We start from the raw sequence: 15,043 nt of genomic DNA on the forward strand, positions 1-15,043 counted from the left end.
GTACTGAAATGCTGATGATAACTTTTAAAAAGTCCTAAAAATGTCTTGTTCCTTCTGAGGGTAAGAGACTTCAGTAGGCTTAGGTGATTAACAACGGTAGCCTAACAGAGGAGGATTGGGCAATGTGGCCTTTGTTTTGTCTCAGCAGGAGCTGCTGGGCTCTAGCTTATGCCTGCTAGTCTGAGGTCTCAGGAAGAAAAGACACTTAGAGAAGTTATTATAGAGTGTTGGGGCCCAAGCTTGAGTCCCTGTTCGGGCGCCAAAATAATGTTGGGGCCCAGGCAAAATGTTGAGGCCCGGGCCGACCCACGTTTGGGTGGCCACTGTCTCCCGGCCCAAGCTGCTGCTCCGGTCTGCGGGTCGAGGTTCAGCAAGAGCGAGGGTGAGGGCAGACTCAAAGAATGGAGACCAGACAGGGTGTGATTCAATCCCGTTTATTCTTCAGTCTCTATTCCTCTAAGTGTCTCCTGTCTGATTCTCCCTCTATAGTCTCATGTCTGGTTCTGTCTTCTATAGTCTGTCTTCTGGTTCTGATCTGTTCTGTCTCTGCCTTTTATATGTCTTACTTCTAAGCCACGCCTCTAAGTTACACCTTTAATCATGCCCTTAGGTCTTGTCTCTAACTCTGATCTCTATACTTCTAAGTCATACTCTTAAGTCACATACCTTTAATCTCACACACCTTTAATCTCAAGATATCTAAACCAAGATTATCAGAGTGTTCTCAGCTGTTGTAGGCTATTGTAATTCAAGTCTCATGTCAGGGTATATGGCTCAAGATGGCTGCAAAGCTGATAGCCACTTTCTGCTAAAAGTCGGCCCCCAACAATAGAGTTTATTACTAAGTGTAGAAAGTTTCCTATGAAAGGTATCTAAGGGGAAAGCAGAAAGATCCTACGCGGGGAAAGGAAAAATTCTACTCTATCTCTCTGTTCTATCCATCTATTCTCTCTGCCTCTCATCTCTTTCCCTCAGTACTTACACATCTTTCAGAATACATGATCACATGTTACAAAGTTCACCACAAGTTCACACCAAAAATCAAATCATAAATTGAAATAGAAGTTTACAATAAAGAATGCTTACATGCATATTCGTTAGGAGTAATTATCTGGCTAAACATCCATCACCGGTCTAGCTCCACAGATTCACTGAAGGTTTAAAACTATAACTAAGTTATTAGTGAAGTTTTGTATAGATAAACCCAGGCAATATTTTATCTTCTGTCCTAGCACCTGTAATAAATCATTAGTTCCCTTTTAATGACCTTTGTTTAATTGTTTTACAACCTCTTGGAATGTGCTCTGAGTAGGAGAAAGTCTGGTTACTATCTAAGAGCAATTAACTGGTGACACTTGGCAGACTGACAGAGTTCTAATCGCAGTTTTGACTATCAGAAAAGGACCAAATAGCAGTCCTATTATAAAAGAGCTTAATAGTCATTGATACAATTTTAGGAATTCTTATAGGATCATTATTAAGACTTAAGAAGTCATCTATTTGTCTGTATAGCATCACAAGACAGTACATCTTCGTGGATTTACAGAGATCTGCTCCAGAGGGGTGTGTTATTGCTTAGTTATTGTTACATATGTTTAATAATAATAGGAAAAGCATATTAATAGTAGGAATCTTTCCTAAAATAAGTCTCTTACAACCTTGCTGAATAAGGGCTCACTTGTCGCAGATTATATAATAATCCAAGGCAAGCATTTCAGGATGATCACCTGCTAATTATTAGCTTGTCCCATTATGGCTCCTGACAGTCATCTTGAAATTGAGTATTAGTTTTGTACCAGTTATATAGCTAGGAAATGATAGAAGCAGAATTTGAACCTCAGAACACATAATTAAACAGAACTTTCCTGATTATATTCCAGGAAGCTTTCTAACCTTGATTCTACATTTTTAATTTGTGATTGCAGGAAGAAGTAGGAAAAAATAGTTGTTGAAATGTGAAGCACAAAATCACTTTCATATGTCTTGAGTAAACTAAGAATGTTCTTTGTGTTTTTTGAGCCAAATACCATTTTTCCCCCTTTTATTCAGTCATTGGTAGATTTTTAACAGATAGTGAAGTTTTGAGGTTTTTATTTGTTTTTAAGAAGTAGTATCTCATGTGGCCCAAACTGGTCTTGAATTGCTGATCTTTCCAATCCCTGGTCCCCCACTGCTATAATCATCATTTTGGACCAGCATGTCCAGCTAATTGTTGGGTTTGATTTTACATAATAGTTAATAGAAAAAAATTTTCATCATTATTACATATCAAGAAACAATAACGTGAACTTTGCTGTTACATGGCCATCAGGCTTGGGTCTTCTAAGATTTGTTTTGGTTTTAATTATGTGCAAGTGTGTATGTTTATGTCATGCATTGGTTTGTGCACTTAAGTGCAATGCCTGAGGAAGTCAGGAGCATCCCCTGGAGGTGGAGTTACAGGCATTTGTAAGCTGCCTAGTGTGGATGCTAGGATCAATTCCTAACATTGATCAGGTCATCTGCAAGAACCTAATGTGCTGACCAACAGGTCTGTAATTTGTACATAGTGTCATCATATTATCCTTATGTCTTATGTACTTTCTCTTTAATGTGTTATCTTATATTCCTAACTCGTTTGCTACTGAATGCCTTAGAATATAAGAGTATTATTTCTATGCCTGGACAGCTTCTAACTTCTCATAGTATATCTAGTTTAAAAGTTAAGATAACTCAACTTAAAAAAAAAAAAAAAAACCTTATTTTAAATTGGCCTTTATAGGTAGGTGTGGTAGCAAATACCCATTCTTTTAATATGTGAGAGGAGGCAAGAGATTCATGTAGTCAGTCTGAGCTGTAATGTCTTGGTAATGTAATTTCAAAAACTAGTTAGTATCCAACAGGGGGCTGGGGTGACTTCTGTCACATTACTATTTCACATTCATTGGGTTCTCCATTTACAGATGGAAAACTTTGCCTTTGTATGTCATTGAGTCAGAAAAGCTTTAGAAAATAAGCTAGTGTCAAGACAAACACTTAGAGTTACTTTAGTGTAGGTAAAATGAAATGGATAAGAAATACGGGAAGGAGAGAGGGATTTGGGACTAATTTTTCTTTGATTTTTATTGAAAAAGCAAAAGCCAAAGGTTTTCTTAAGTCAGTCGAGAAAGCATCCTTTTCTATGCTGACTTTCTGAACTTCATTTCACATACCTCGTCATTGAATTGGATCATCATCAGCTCCAGGTCTGTGTGCTTAATGCTCACATAACAATTACTTCTAAGTCTGTTGGCCTTCAGAGGCAAGTGGAAAAGGCATATTTGAGTGGAACAGCTTGACATTTTTGCATGGATGTGTAGCAGTATGAAAGGATTTCCAATGGAAAAACAAACACATCATGAAAAGTAAAGCCCTTTTCTCTGTGGCTTCTCACATGATGTCCAGAAGGGTAAACAGTGCTGACAGTGTGAATGACAGAGCTACTTTTATTACGATGTTTGAGTATATGATGAAGCAGGCCTTGTGTGGAGAAGTCTGTTTACCTAGAAGCCTCTATTGAGTAGTACTTATCAAAGTCACTTCATTTGAGATTTGTTTGCTTTTTTCTTTAGAATCTCAAACTTCTGAACAAGAACTCTTTCTAGACACCAAGATATTTGAAAAAGGTTTGTAGTTATTAATATATTTTAGTTTTTAGAAATACTATCCCCTGCTAACAATAGAAACTCATAAGAGTATCCTTGGGCTTAGTGTTTTATAATTTTACCTAGTTTGTGAGGGACAAGAATTGACTGTCCTGCTAATTTGTAATACAAATAATAAAAACTACCTCAAATATTTTAAAATTTAAGATAATGCATTGTAGTATTTACTAAGAATATGAATCTAATTCTGTGAAGCTGTTAAAGAAGTTACTTGATTCTTTGCCCATTGTGTGTGTGTGTTGCTTCCTCGCAGAAGCATCTGGATCAGAAAACTGCACAAGTAAATATAGCTATACATGTATGTGATCAATGTGTATTAAGGTTAGAAGACATCTGTGGGTATCATTCCTCAGGCACCATCTGCTTGAAAAAAACAAAGCCTTTTTTTCCTCACTGGCCTGGAACTAGCCAAGTAGGCTAGTCTGGCTGTCCAGCAAGCTCCAGAAATTCACCTGTTTTAGGTGCTGGGATTACATCCTGACACGTTCCCCCCGCCCTTTTTAAAAATGGGTTGTGGGGATCAATCTCAGGGCCTCTTGCTTACATAGGGAATACTCTACCGATGAAGTTCTCCCTCTAACCACAGTTACTTTTTTAGTTATGTCCTAATAATTATCTTCTAACCATATTTTGGTTTTTAGGATGTAGGAGTTCAGGAGAGTTTCTAAATATGTCAAGAGAGCATGTTTGATTTCTTCACTTTCAGACCAAGGAAGTACGTATAGTGGTGATCTTGAGTCAGAGGCAGTATCAACTCCGCATAGCTGGGAAGAAGAGCTGAATCATTACGCCTTAAAGTCGAATGCTGTACAAGATGCTGACTCAGAACTGAAACAGTTCTCAAAAGGGGAAACAGAACAGGATCTGGAGGCAGACTTTCCATCAGGTTTGTACAGCTTAGACTACTGAAGGTCATCTATTTCAAAAGATTGGGAGAGCTCCAAGTTTGCATTATTAAGCAGTTGTGAAGTGTTAGGGATTATGTAGGGCTGAGGAGTTTTCTGCCTTTATAAATGTGGATGTCTGTTACAAGGTTCTTGTAAGTGGTTACTTTGATTGTTTGCAATTTTTAAAGACCTTTTTAACAGTAACCATTTTTGGTCATTTTCCCTGCTAAGGACCTTTCATTCATATGTTAAAATCCTTTGTGTATCTTAAATATATAAGAGAAATTCTTTTATCACAAAGACTAGACTGATGATTACTAATACTTGTTTTCTGGTTTTTCTTTAAGTCTGTATATTGCATACCTCACATTGTGCTTTTTGCTGTTTTTTATAGAATCTTTTGACCCACTTAATAAAGGACAGGGAATCCAGGCACGTTCTCGAACAAGACGAAGACACAGAGATGGCTTCCCTCAGCCCAGACGACGAGTAAGCAGAAGCTTAATTTTATAGTTGTATTTTTTTGTTTTAGCAGTATTTATTAATTTTCTGTTGTCAAAGCTTTGTAGCAGCTCAAATTAACTATTTTCATTTTTTTTTTTTTTAGTTTTTTAGTTTTCTTGTTTTTGTTTCTTAGTGTTAAAAAAAAAAACCATACCATTTATTACATATTTCTTTTAATCAGGATGTTTTCTTTGGTTTTTAAACTTACAGGTTTTGATTTATTACTTTAAAGAGCTTTTATAGGTGCCTGGAGAGACAGGTCAGTGTTAAAGAGCACTGTTGTTCTTACAGAAGACCAAGGTTTGATTACCGGCACCCAGTGTAACAGTTCACAACTATCTGTTACTTCAGTCCCAGAGGATCAGAATGTCATCTTCTGGTCTCTACAAACATTGTGTAAACATACGTGTAGGCAGAATACCCATAAACATAAAATAAAACTGACGGGAGCTTTTTATAATAGTTTTTGAAGGGCCAATGAGATGGTTTTAGAGGGTAAATTAAAGGTGCTTGTTCCCCAGTTTCATAACCTGAGTTGGAACCTTGGGACTCACCTAGTAAAAGGTGCAATATGACTCCTCTAAGTTGTCTTCTGAACTTACACATTTAGACCGTAGCACATACAGGCCTATATTTGTCCACATGCATATGTGTACATGCACACACATATAATAAAAAGTAAATAAATGTAAAGTAGCTTAGTAATCCCGACACTGGAGAAATGACTCAGCAGTTAAGAGCTCCTATTGTTCTTGCAGAGAACCTGCTACCCCAGGGGATCCAACACTCTTTTCTGGATTCCAGGGACACCTTCACAAACCTGAACTTAGCCACACATACATATTATTAAAAATAATTTAAAGTTTTTAGTCCCAGCACTTGGGAGGCAGAGGCAGGAGGATCTCTGAGTTTAAGACTAACCTGGTTTACAAATCCAGTTCCAGGACAACCTAGATTACATAGAGAAACCCTATCTCAAAAAACAAATAGACAAAAAAAAAAAAAAAAATTGAAATTTTTTGTTTAAAGTCTCAGTTTGGCTAGTTTTACAAGTTCTAATAAAAAGTTAACTTTTATATGATAAGATTACCAATTATATTCACATAGGCCATTTTTCATGTTAAAAGGGTTTTTCCAAAAAATAAAAGAGGGAAAAGCCAAAGAGATGGCTCAATGAGTTAAGGCACTTGCTGCCTAGCCAAGTTCAGTCCTTCCTTCCTTCTCGCCAGTTACCAGTAATCCTGAAAACACACACACACACACACAGAGTAAACAGAGTAGTTCATCCTTTTTTATTGAACACTATTTTCACATGGTATGCTTTGACCATGCTTTCCCTCCTATTGCTCATAGAGTCCTCCCCACCTCTCAGCCACACAGAATGAAAATTCACAAACAAACAAAACAATGAAAGGAAAATTAAACAACCAAAAGGCCAAAAATAAAAAAAGCAAAATTTTAAAAAAGTTTACAAATACAAAATACTATTGAATTTGTTTTGTATTGGCCAAATGCTCCTGAATGTACAGTAAAGTATGGCTGATGGACCCAGAGAGACTCCATCGAGAGAGCTGACTTTTTCTTTGCCAATGGGTTTCAGTTGCAGAATACCTTCTTAGTTAGTGATGGGACCCTGTGTATACTTCTCCCTCTCAGGGCTGGGACTCCCGTCTGGCTTGAACCTGTATAGGTATTGTGTAGAGTGCTATAGTCTGTGAGTTCATGTTAGTCCTGTTGTGTCTGTAAGACCCTGCTTCCTTATTATCCATCACTTGTGCCTCTTAAGTTTAAAAAGAATAACCTTTTAAAAAATAGCCTCAAGTTTTAAAAATTGAGTTTTAGTTGTATTTAAGCTCAGAAGTTTGATGGGCTTTGACAAATGATCACTGCAACCACTGCTAACCAAGAACAGTTACATTATACGAAAATGTCTTAGTCTTTTGTAATCAGTCTTATCTCCAGATATTGACAACCAGTCTGTTATATAAATTGATGGAAAATGGTACTGTTTTGCTGTTACTGAAATTGTAGATAAGTAGTATCAGACATTATTGTCTTCCTAGTTTAGCTTTTCTGACATCAGAGAGCCTTTGAGGCTCATCTATCCGTTTTGTTTCTGAGTAGCATGCATTGTAAAAACACACCAAAATTTGTGTTGCTGCCTAAGAAGTGATGCAAATTTTGGACTGTCTAGAGAGGTGTTAGGATTGCTGTAGTGTAAATTTTCACATGAACATATGCTTTTATTTTTCTTGAGGAATAATATTTAGAAATAAAATTACTAGGTTTTATGCTAAGTATATTGGGTGTTCTGTTTTACATTCCCACATGCAGTGTAATATAGTCTGTATGCACCATGGTTTTTGCTAACACTAGCCTGTCTAGTAGTTTGTGGGACTGTTGGTTTGTTTTGCTCCTGGTGATAAAAGGTTAGTGAACATGTTTTTAAATTTGTGAACCATCTTTGGCAGGATCTCTTAGTCTTTGTGCACAACCTTTTTGGGATGCATGGTGAATGGTAGTTGTCAATGACTTATACTTCTTTTGTTTTGTATTTGTTGGTTTTGTTTGTGTGTTTTTTAAGAATGAGGTATTATTTTATTGTGTTTTTGTTGGGTGGTTGCCCTGGAAATCAACAGTATTTCTGTCTTCTTCTGCCTTCCAAAAGCTGAAATTACATGTGTAATCTCAATGATAAACGTGTATATTTTTTAATATGGGTATAATATAATTTTTTATTCAATCAGGAGTTTTTTCATATGACTCATTCCTTGATTCCGTCATTGATTTTATTGCACGGTTTGGAGTTGAACTCAAGGCTGTGTACACACTAGACTCTCTGTCACTAGGCTGTATTCCTGTTTCCCCTTTTCTTTCTTTTTTTGAGACAAGGTCTCATAGAACCCAGGTTAGCCCTAACTGTTCCACATAGCAGAAGGCAACTTTGAACTTCTGACCCTTCTACCTCTACTTGTTTGTCCTAATTTGCTTTCCCTTGCTGTGATATAAAACATTCTGACTAAAAGCAACTTTGGAGGAAATGGCTCATTTGCTTTACACGTACATGTCATATAGTCCATCATGGAAGTAAGCCAGGGCAGGAACTCAAGGCAGAAACCTAGAGGTAACGTAGAGGTATGAACTGATGCAGAGGCTGCAGATGAGTGCTGCTTAGTGTTTTGTTCTTCATTGCTTGCTCAGTTGGCTTTTCCAAACTCAAGACCACCTGTTCAGATATGGCACCATCCCCAGTGAGGTGATCTCTCCCACATCAATCGCTAACAAAGAAAATGCCCCACATATTTGCCTACCAGCCAATTTGATGAAAACATTTCTCAAATTTAAGTTTACCCCTCCCAGGTGACAGTCACCTGGGAACACAACCAGCAACCAACAACCGTCTTTTCTTTGTTTTCTTAAAAATAAATTTTAATTTTGAGAAATTCTGCTTTTCTAGTTTCGATAATTCATGCTTTAAAATATTCTTTCCAAAAGTCATTACCTCATAAGTGGTGTCTAAAATAATCTCTTATGTTTCCTTTTACAAATATTATGGCTTTATCTTTGATTTTCTGGTCTATTTTGACTTAATTTTTCTGCATGAGTTCAACTGAAGGTCAAGGCTGAATTCTTCCCACATGGCCATCCAATTACTACAGCATCACACGTAGACAAGACTGGCTTTTATCTCATCAAACTCCAGTTTCACTTTTCTTTAAAAGTCCAGTTTTGAAATCTCCATTCTATTATATTGCATTTTTTAAAAAAATACTTTTATACCATTAGCATGTTTCTTTTTTTAAGAAGGATTTTTATTTTTTACAGTTATGTTTGTCTGTATATTCATTTGTGTTCAATTTTCTGAACAAGCTGGAGATATTAGATCCCTCTGGAGCTAGAGTTGCATGTGGTTGTGAGCTAGGTGTTGAGGCCTAAACTTAGGTCCTCCTAACCACTGAGCTATCTCTCTAGCCCCCAATGCCAGTTTTTTTAAAATTATAGCTTTACAGTTGAGCCTCAAAGTTATCCTGGATCCATATAAATCATAGAATTGACATCTTTAGTAACTGTGCTATTTAGTCTATTAAGATACTATCTCCCCAGTTTATTTACTTATTTTGTGTGTCAGTGTTTATTGTATACCTGGGTGGCTTGCAACATTATATTTATTGTTCCTTGTAGGCTTTCTTTTAACTTTTCTTCAGTTTTAACCCTGGTTAGATAATGGACTTTATCAGGTGAACTTTTTGTATCTAATGATACAGTATCTGGTTTTTGTTGTTTTGTAGTCTATGTAAACTGGTGAAATACATTGATTTTTCTTTAACTGACTTACTTTTTCCTAATATATTCTTTTTTTTTTTTTTTTTGTTTTTTTGAGACAGGGTTTCTCTGTGTAGCCCTGGCTGTCCTGGCACTCACTCTGTAGACCAGGCTGGCCTCGAACTCAGAAATCCGCCTTCCTCTGCCTCCCAGGTGCTGGGATTAAAGGCGTGCACCACCACCGCCCGGCAATATATTCTTTTTATATAATGCTGGATTAAGTTTAACAAATGGTTTGTTAGGGTTTTAAGTTCTTTATTGCTTCTGCCTTCTCAAGCGTTGGGACATGTGCCACCATACCTTGCCTTGTGAGACGGTTTTAAATTATAAACCTGATGTCTTTGGATTTAGGTTATCTGATCTTTTCTAGTACAAGATTTTTATGTATCTTGTAACAATATGCATATGCTGGGCATTGAACTCCAGCATGCATGTGAAGCAAGTGCTTCATCACTTGAGCTGTATACCCAGTCCTTTTAATTATCTTTTTTTTTTTTTGAGACAGGTTGTCAATTAGTTGCCTAGGCCGCCATTAAGTTCACTATGTAGATTAACCAAACTTTTATTTTGAGATTCTTCTAAGTCTTGTACTTTTCATGTACATCACTGTATTAAAACTTTTTAAATAAGTTACCAAACTATTGATATAACAGTGTTCTACATAAGTTTGTTTTTAATTTATGTTATTTTAGTGTATAAGTGTTGATCTTTGTACCACATGTGTGCTTGGTACCCAAAAATTCCAGAAAAGGGCATTGGATTCTTTGAAACTGAAGTTACAGGTGGTTGTGAATTTCTATGTAGGTATTGGCAATTGCAGCCATGTCCTCTGGAAGAGCAGCCGGTGCTTTTAACTGCTAAGCCCTCAATCCAGTTACCAGAATTCTATTTAGATTTTAGGTATCAATTCACAAGTTAAAATCAGCAATAATGTTACAAATGATACTCCTTTTTTATCTCTATAGTGACAGTGTTTCTTGGTATTTTAAATTCTTAATTGTTTTCTTAGTTATTGTAGCTGAAGAATTACCATTGTTTAAATATATATATATATTTTAAAAGGGCCAATTTCTATTTTATCGTTTTTTTTTAAATCTTTTTTACTGCATTGTTTTTTCCATTATTTTTATTACCTTATTTAATGTTTTTGTTAGCATACATTAATTATATATATCAATGGATTTTATTATGATACATACAAGCACATGGTGTATTTAGATGATATTCTCTTTCTGTCTCCCCCAGTACCCTTTCTGGTCCTCATCCCAGAAATTAAATTAAATTGTTCTCTTCCTCTTTTCAGCTAACTTCTTGATTTTCATTCTTTGTTTTCTTAGTGACCAGATGAGTTTCATTCGGGTTGCCTACAGGAGCAAACTTCCGCACCCATGGATTGTTAACAACCCAGACTCCTGAGGATGTGTGGGCCTACATCAGCTCCTTTCTCTTAATCTTATTACTTTGCTTTGGCCTTTTGGAGACAGAGTAACACTGTGTAGCCATGGCTGACTTGACCTGGCTAAGTAGATCAGGCCAGCCTGAAAATTGCAAGAATCTGCCTGCCTCTGTCTTCCACATTCTGAGATTACAGGCATGTGCCATCATGGCCAGTCTTTAGTATTATAATATAGAAAGTTTAGATTGTGGATCTTACTTAGACTTCTTATTCTAGTTTCCTTCCCTCCCTCCCTCCTCTCGCTCCCTTCCTACTTTACTGGGGCTAGTGCCCTGAGTTTCACTCATGCTAGACACATGTTCTGCCTGAGTTGCACGACAGAGCTCTTTGACTTTTGTAAAAGCTTGTCAGTACTTTGAACGTCTGCATTTGTATTACCTCCTTACAGGGTTTTATGATTTTCACTTAAAATTATAGGATTTTCTAGTTGTAGCTGTAATTTCTTTCTTGATCTATGCAATATTTACAGGTATACCATTTATGGATTTGGGAAGATTTTTCTTGACTTCTTCCAGTATTGGCTTTAAGTCTGATTCTTGTGTGAATGATTTACAGGGGCCTATTTTATAGCTTGGAATATAACCTATTCAAGTGAACTAATAATAGAACACTTGATAATGGTTATATCTCAGTTTCTTAAATGTTGGTAATTACTATAGTAATTTCTTTTTCATATGAATTAGATTAAATAATTTCTTGGAGTTTTGTGAAAGGGTCCTATATTGTCTATACTGGTCTTGAACTTTCTATGTTGCTGAGAATGACCTTGTACTTTCTGATCCTCTTGCCTCCACTTCCCAAGTACTGGAACAGGTGTGTATCACACCACACCTAAATGAATAAGATTATCTTAAAAAACTATTTCAGCCCTGAATTCTAAATCTTTATGATATAAAATAAATTTTTTACTCAATAGGATTATTCTCTTTGCATCTCTGAGAACTTAGACTAAAATTTTCAAAGTAAATTTAATAGGTTGAATTTTTGGAATTCTCACAGGGGAGGAAAAAGCCTGTAGTACCTGTGGAGCCCAGGAGTCTTATTCAGGGAGCCTTGCAAGGGTGCTCAGTGTCCGGAATGACACTGAAGTATATGTACGGGGTGAATGCCTGGAAGAACTGGGTTCAGTGGAAAAATGCCAAGGACGAGCAAGGAGATCTGAAGTGTGGGGGTAAGTTCTCAGTATACATTGTGTTCTGGTGTGTGGGTATAAGAAACAGAAACAAAGCTGGGCCATGGTGGCGCACGCCTTTAATCCCAGCACCTGGGAGGCAGAGGAAGGCGGATTTCTGAGTTCGAGGCCAGCCTGGTCTACAGAGTGAGTTCCAGGCCAGCCAGGGCTACACAGAGAAACCCTGTCTCGAAAAACCAAAAAAAAAAAAAAAAAAAAAAAAAAAAAAAAAAGAAAAGAAAAAGAAAGAAAAAGAAACAGAAACAAAGTCATAAATGTATTCAAAGGTGATTAGAGCTTGGTTTTACACAACCCCACTTGATTATTGTTATTTACCTTTCTTATTTGTCTCATCAGGAGGTGAACATGCCTCTGCCAGTCCGAGTTCTGACTCATTAGGAAGTGTTCAAGACCAGGCACTCTCTCAAGAATCCTCAGAGCAAGGCTGTAAAGGTATTTGCTTCTGTCTCTTTGCTATAAGTTATTTATAATATAGAGGTTTAAAATTTTTTTAAGTGTGTGAGTATTTTGCCTATATTTATATCTGTGGAACATGTGCATGCCTGGTACATGCAGAAGCCAGAAGAGGGCATTAGATCCCCTAGAAATAGAGCTACAGGCAGTTATGAACCATCATGTAGGTAATGAGATAAGAATCTGGGTCCTCTGGAAGAGCAGTCAGTACTCTTAAACACTGAACCATCTCTCCAGCTCCTAGTGGTACTGTTGATTTAAGTTTGTGAGCTGACCAGATGTGGCTAGGTGTGCTAGTCCCAGCACTACAAAGGAAAGAAGATGGAGTTCAGGGTGATTTTTAGCTGCACAGTGAGTGAGGTCAAGGCCCCCCTAAAGAGAAAGGGTGCTGAATTAAGTTTTAAAATTTAAGATTTTGAGTCTTACAAGTAATTAATTTCATACCCCCATTTGTAAAGATGTTACTATGTATGCAACTGATACTGAGTTTATAAAGCACATATAATTTTTATTTTTAAGCATATATATAATTCCAAATAATCTATCTGTATAATAAACTGTATTAAACTGTAAGGATTTTATGACATATTAGATTAAAAAAAATCAAGAAAATACTTGCTGCTTCTGTAGAAATATTTTCAGCCATTGAGATCCCTATGTCTTTAGAAAAATTTTGATATAGTTTATGTGTATTCATGTTTTGCCTGCATTCATGTACATGCACCACATGCGTGCCTGGTGGCTGAGGAGGTCAGAAGAGAAGGTCAGATCCTCTGGAACTAGAGTTATAGATGCTGTGAGTTACCACATAGGTGCTGGAAAACCAAATCCAGGCCCTCTGCAAGAACAACAATTCCTCTTATCTGCTAAGTCATCTTTCTAGTCTCAAGATCCACAATGCCCTTTAATATTTGTTTTGTTTCAGTGTCTAGCCATTTGGAGTTAAAAAGTTCGAATATAGCACTCATGTACTATGACACTTTAATTTTCACTTTTTGTTGATTTGATATGCTAATTTAGACTGTTTTGTGTTTTGTTTTTTATTACTTTGTGTTGTATACCAATAGAGTCAGTATGGATGAAGTGAGGTTTGTTTGTTTTTTAATAAAGAGAGTTTTAACTTGGCACTTAATATTTTAGAGGGTTAGAGTTCATGACCATCATAGCAGGCAATATGGTGGCAGGCAGGCATGAGTATTAGTAAGCTTGTCCCCGGTTACATACCTTGTCCAACAAGGCTGCACCCTCTAATGCTTCCCAAATAGTACCACCAAATGGGGACCAAGCATTCAAATATATAACCTGTAAGGACCATTTTCATTCAAACCACCATATTCTACTCCCTGACCTCCAGGCTTGTAGGCGTAGTATAATGAAAAATGCATTCAGTCGAACTTGAAAAGTCTACACTGTTTCAAAGTCTCTTGTGAGACTCAAGGCAATCTTTTAATTGTAACCTGTAAAATCAAAAAGCAAATTATGTACTTCTAATTTTCACTTTTTGTTGATTTGATATGCTAATTTAGACTGTTTTGTGTTTTGTTTTTTATTACTTTGTGTTGTATACCAATAGAGTCAGTATGGATGAAGTGAGGTTTGTTTGTTTTTTAATAAAGAGAGTTTCATTAATTAATTTATTAATTTATTAATTTATTAAAGAGAGTTTAATAAAGAGAGTTACATTGACACAGAATATTTATTAATGTTTCAAAAGGAAGGAAAAGGGGCATACTGAAGAAATACTGAACCAAACAAAGCAAGACCAAAACCCAGCAGGACAAACTTTAAATCCTATAGTTCTATGTCTGATGTCAAATGGTTTAGATGTCTTCACCCTTCCAGCTTTGTTGACTCCAACACACTTCTCTCTCCTGGGCTGATTTCATTTCCTATCTGTAGCTCTAATGGCTCCAGCATCTCAAACATCTGGGGTCCTGTCCAGTGCAATCCAGGCTTTACATTCATAGCTTTACAAAATGGCTTCTCTGGTCCTCCAGAAAGGGGCTCCCCTGCCACATGCCTGACCTAAGGGTCTCTTCTTAACAGCAGAGGAAGACTGATGTCACAGCCTTCACCCCTGTATCCTTTATGACTCCAAAGCCAGGACCACATGAACAACACTGCTGTTGCTGGGGATGGGGCTTGGCTCCCCTGCCTCTCATTTGCATAAGCTTTCATTTGTTGTTCTTTGTTTGCTTGTTTGTGTGTATATTTTGGTTTGGGCTTGAGATTTTCCAACTATACATTCTCTCTTACAAGTAGGTGACTATCAGGTTTTGACTATTATTGCTAGTGGGCTATTCACTGACCTTGGAGTTCACCAGTTCTGATCAGAGTAGGTGGTTGCTACTTTGTGCTGGGATGAGTCACAGTCTCTATAAATCAAGTGTTAGCCTTTGTGCTCTAAAGGATCTGTAAATGCCCTGCTGTTGGGAGGTTGTGCCTATAACCATTTCCCTGTTGTGTAGCTTCCTTCATTGAGAGAACAAAGAGAGCCAGGTGCAATATATCTGTAGTCCTATAACTGCAACTATTGGGAGGCAAA

At 36.9% G+C, this 15,043-nt stretch overlaps 1 protein-coding gene across 4 annotated transcripts in view; it reads left to right on the forward strand.

Annotated features, from left to right (window-relative positions):
* The window catches only part of Zmym4 (zinc finger MYM-type containing 4), a 115,106-nt gene that overhangs the window by 83,730 nt on the left and 16,333 nt on the right, over window positions 1-15,043 (forward strand). For all 4 annotated transcript variants that reach the window (XM_076934189.1, XM_076934191.1, XM_034502175.1 and 1 more), the window contains 5 exons: window positions 3,591-3,644; window positions 4,390-4,569; window positions 4,965-5,059; window positions 11,853-12,024; window positions 12,382-12,477. In XM_076934189.1, the coding sequence (XP_076790304.1) occupies window positions 3,591-3,644; window positions 4,390-4,569; window positions 4,965-5,059; window positions 11,853-12,024; window positions 12,382-12,477 (597 nt within the window). The remainder of the gene's footprint in view (window positions 1-3,590; window positions 3,645-4,389; window positions 4,570-4,964; window positions 5,060-11,852; window positions 12,025-12,381; window positions 12,478-15,043) is intronic.

This window comes from Arvicanthis niloticus, chromosome 5, assembly GCF_011762505.2.
Source record: "Arvicanthis niloticus isolate mArvNil1 chromosome 5, mArvNil1.pat.X, whole genome shotgun sequence".
Taxonomy (NCBI): Eukaryota; Metazoa; Chordata; class Mammalia; order Rodentia; family Muridae; genus Arvicanthis; species Arvicanthis niloticus.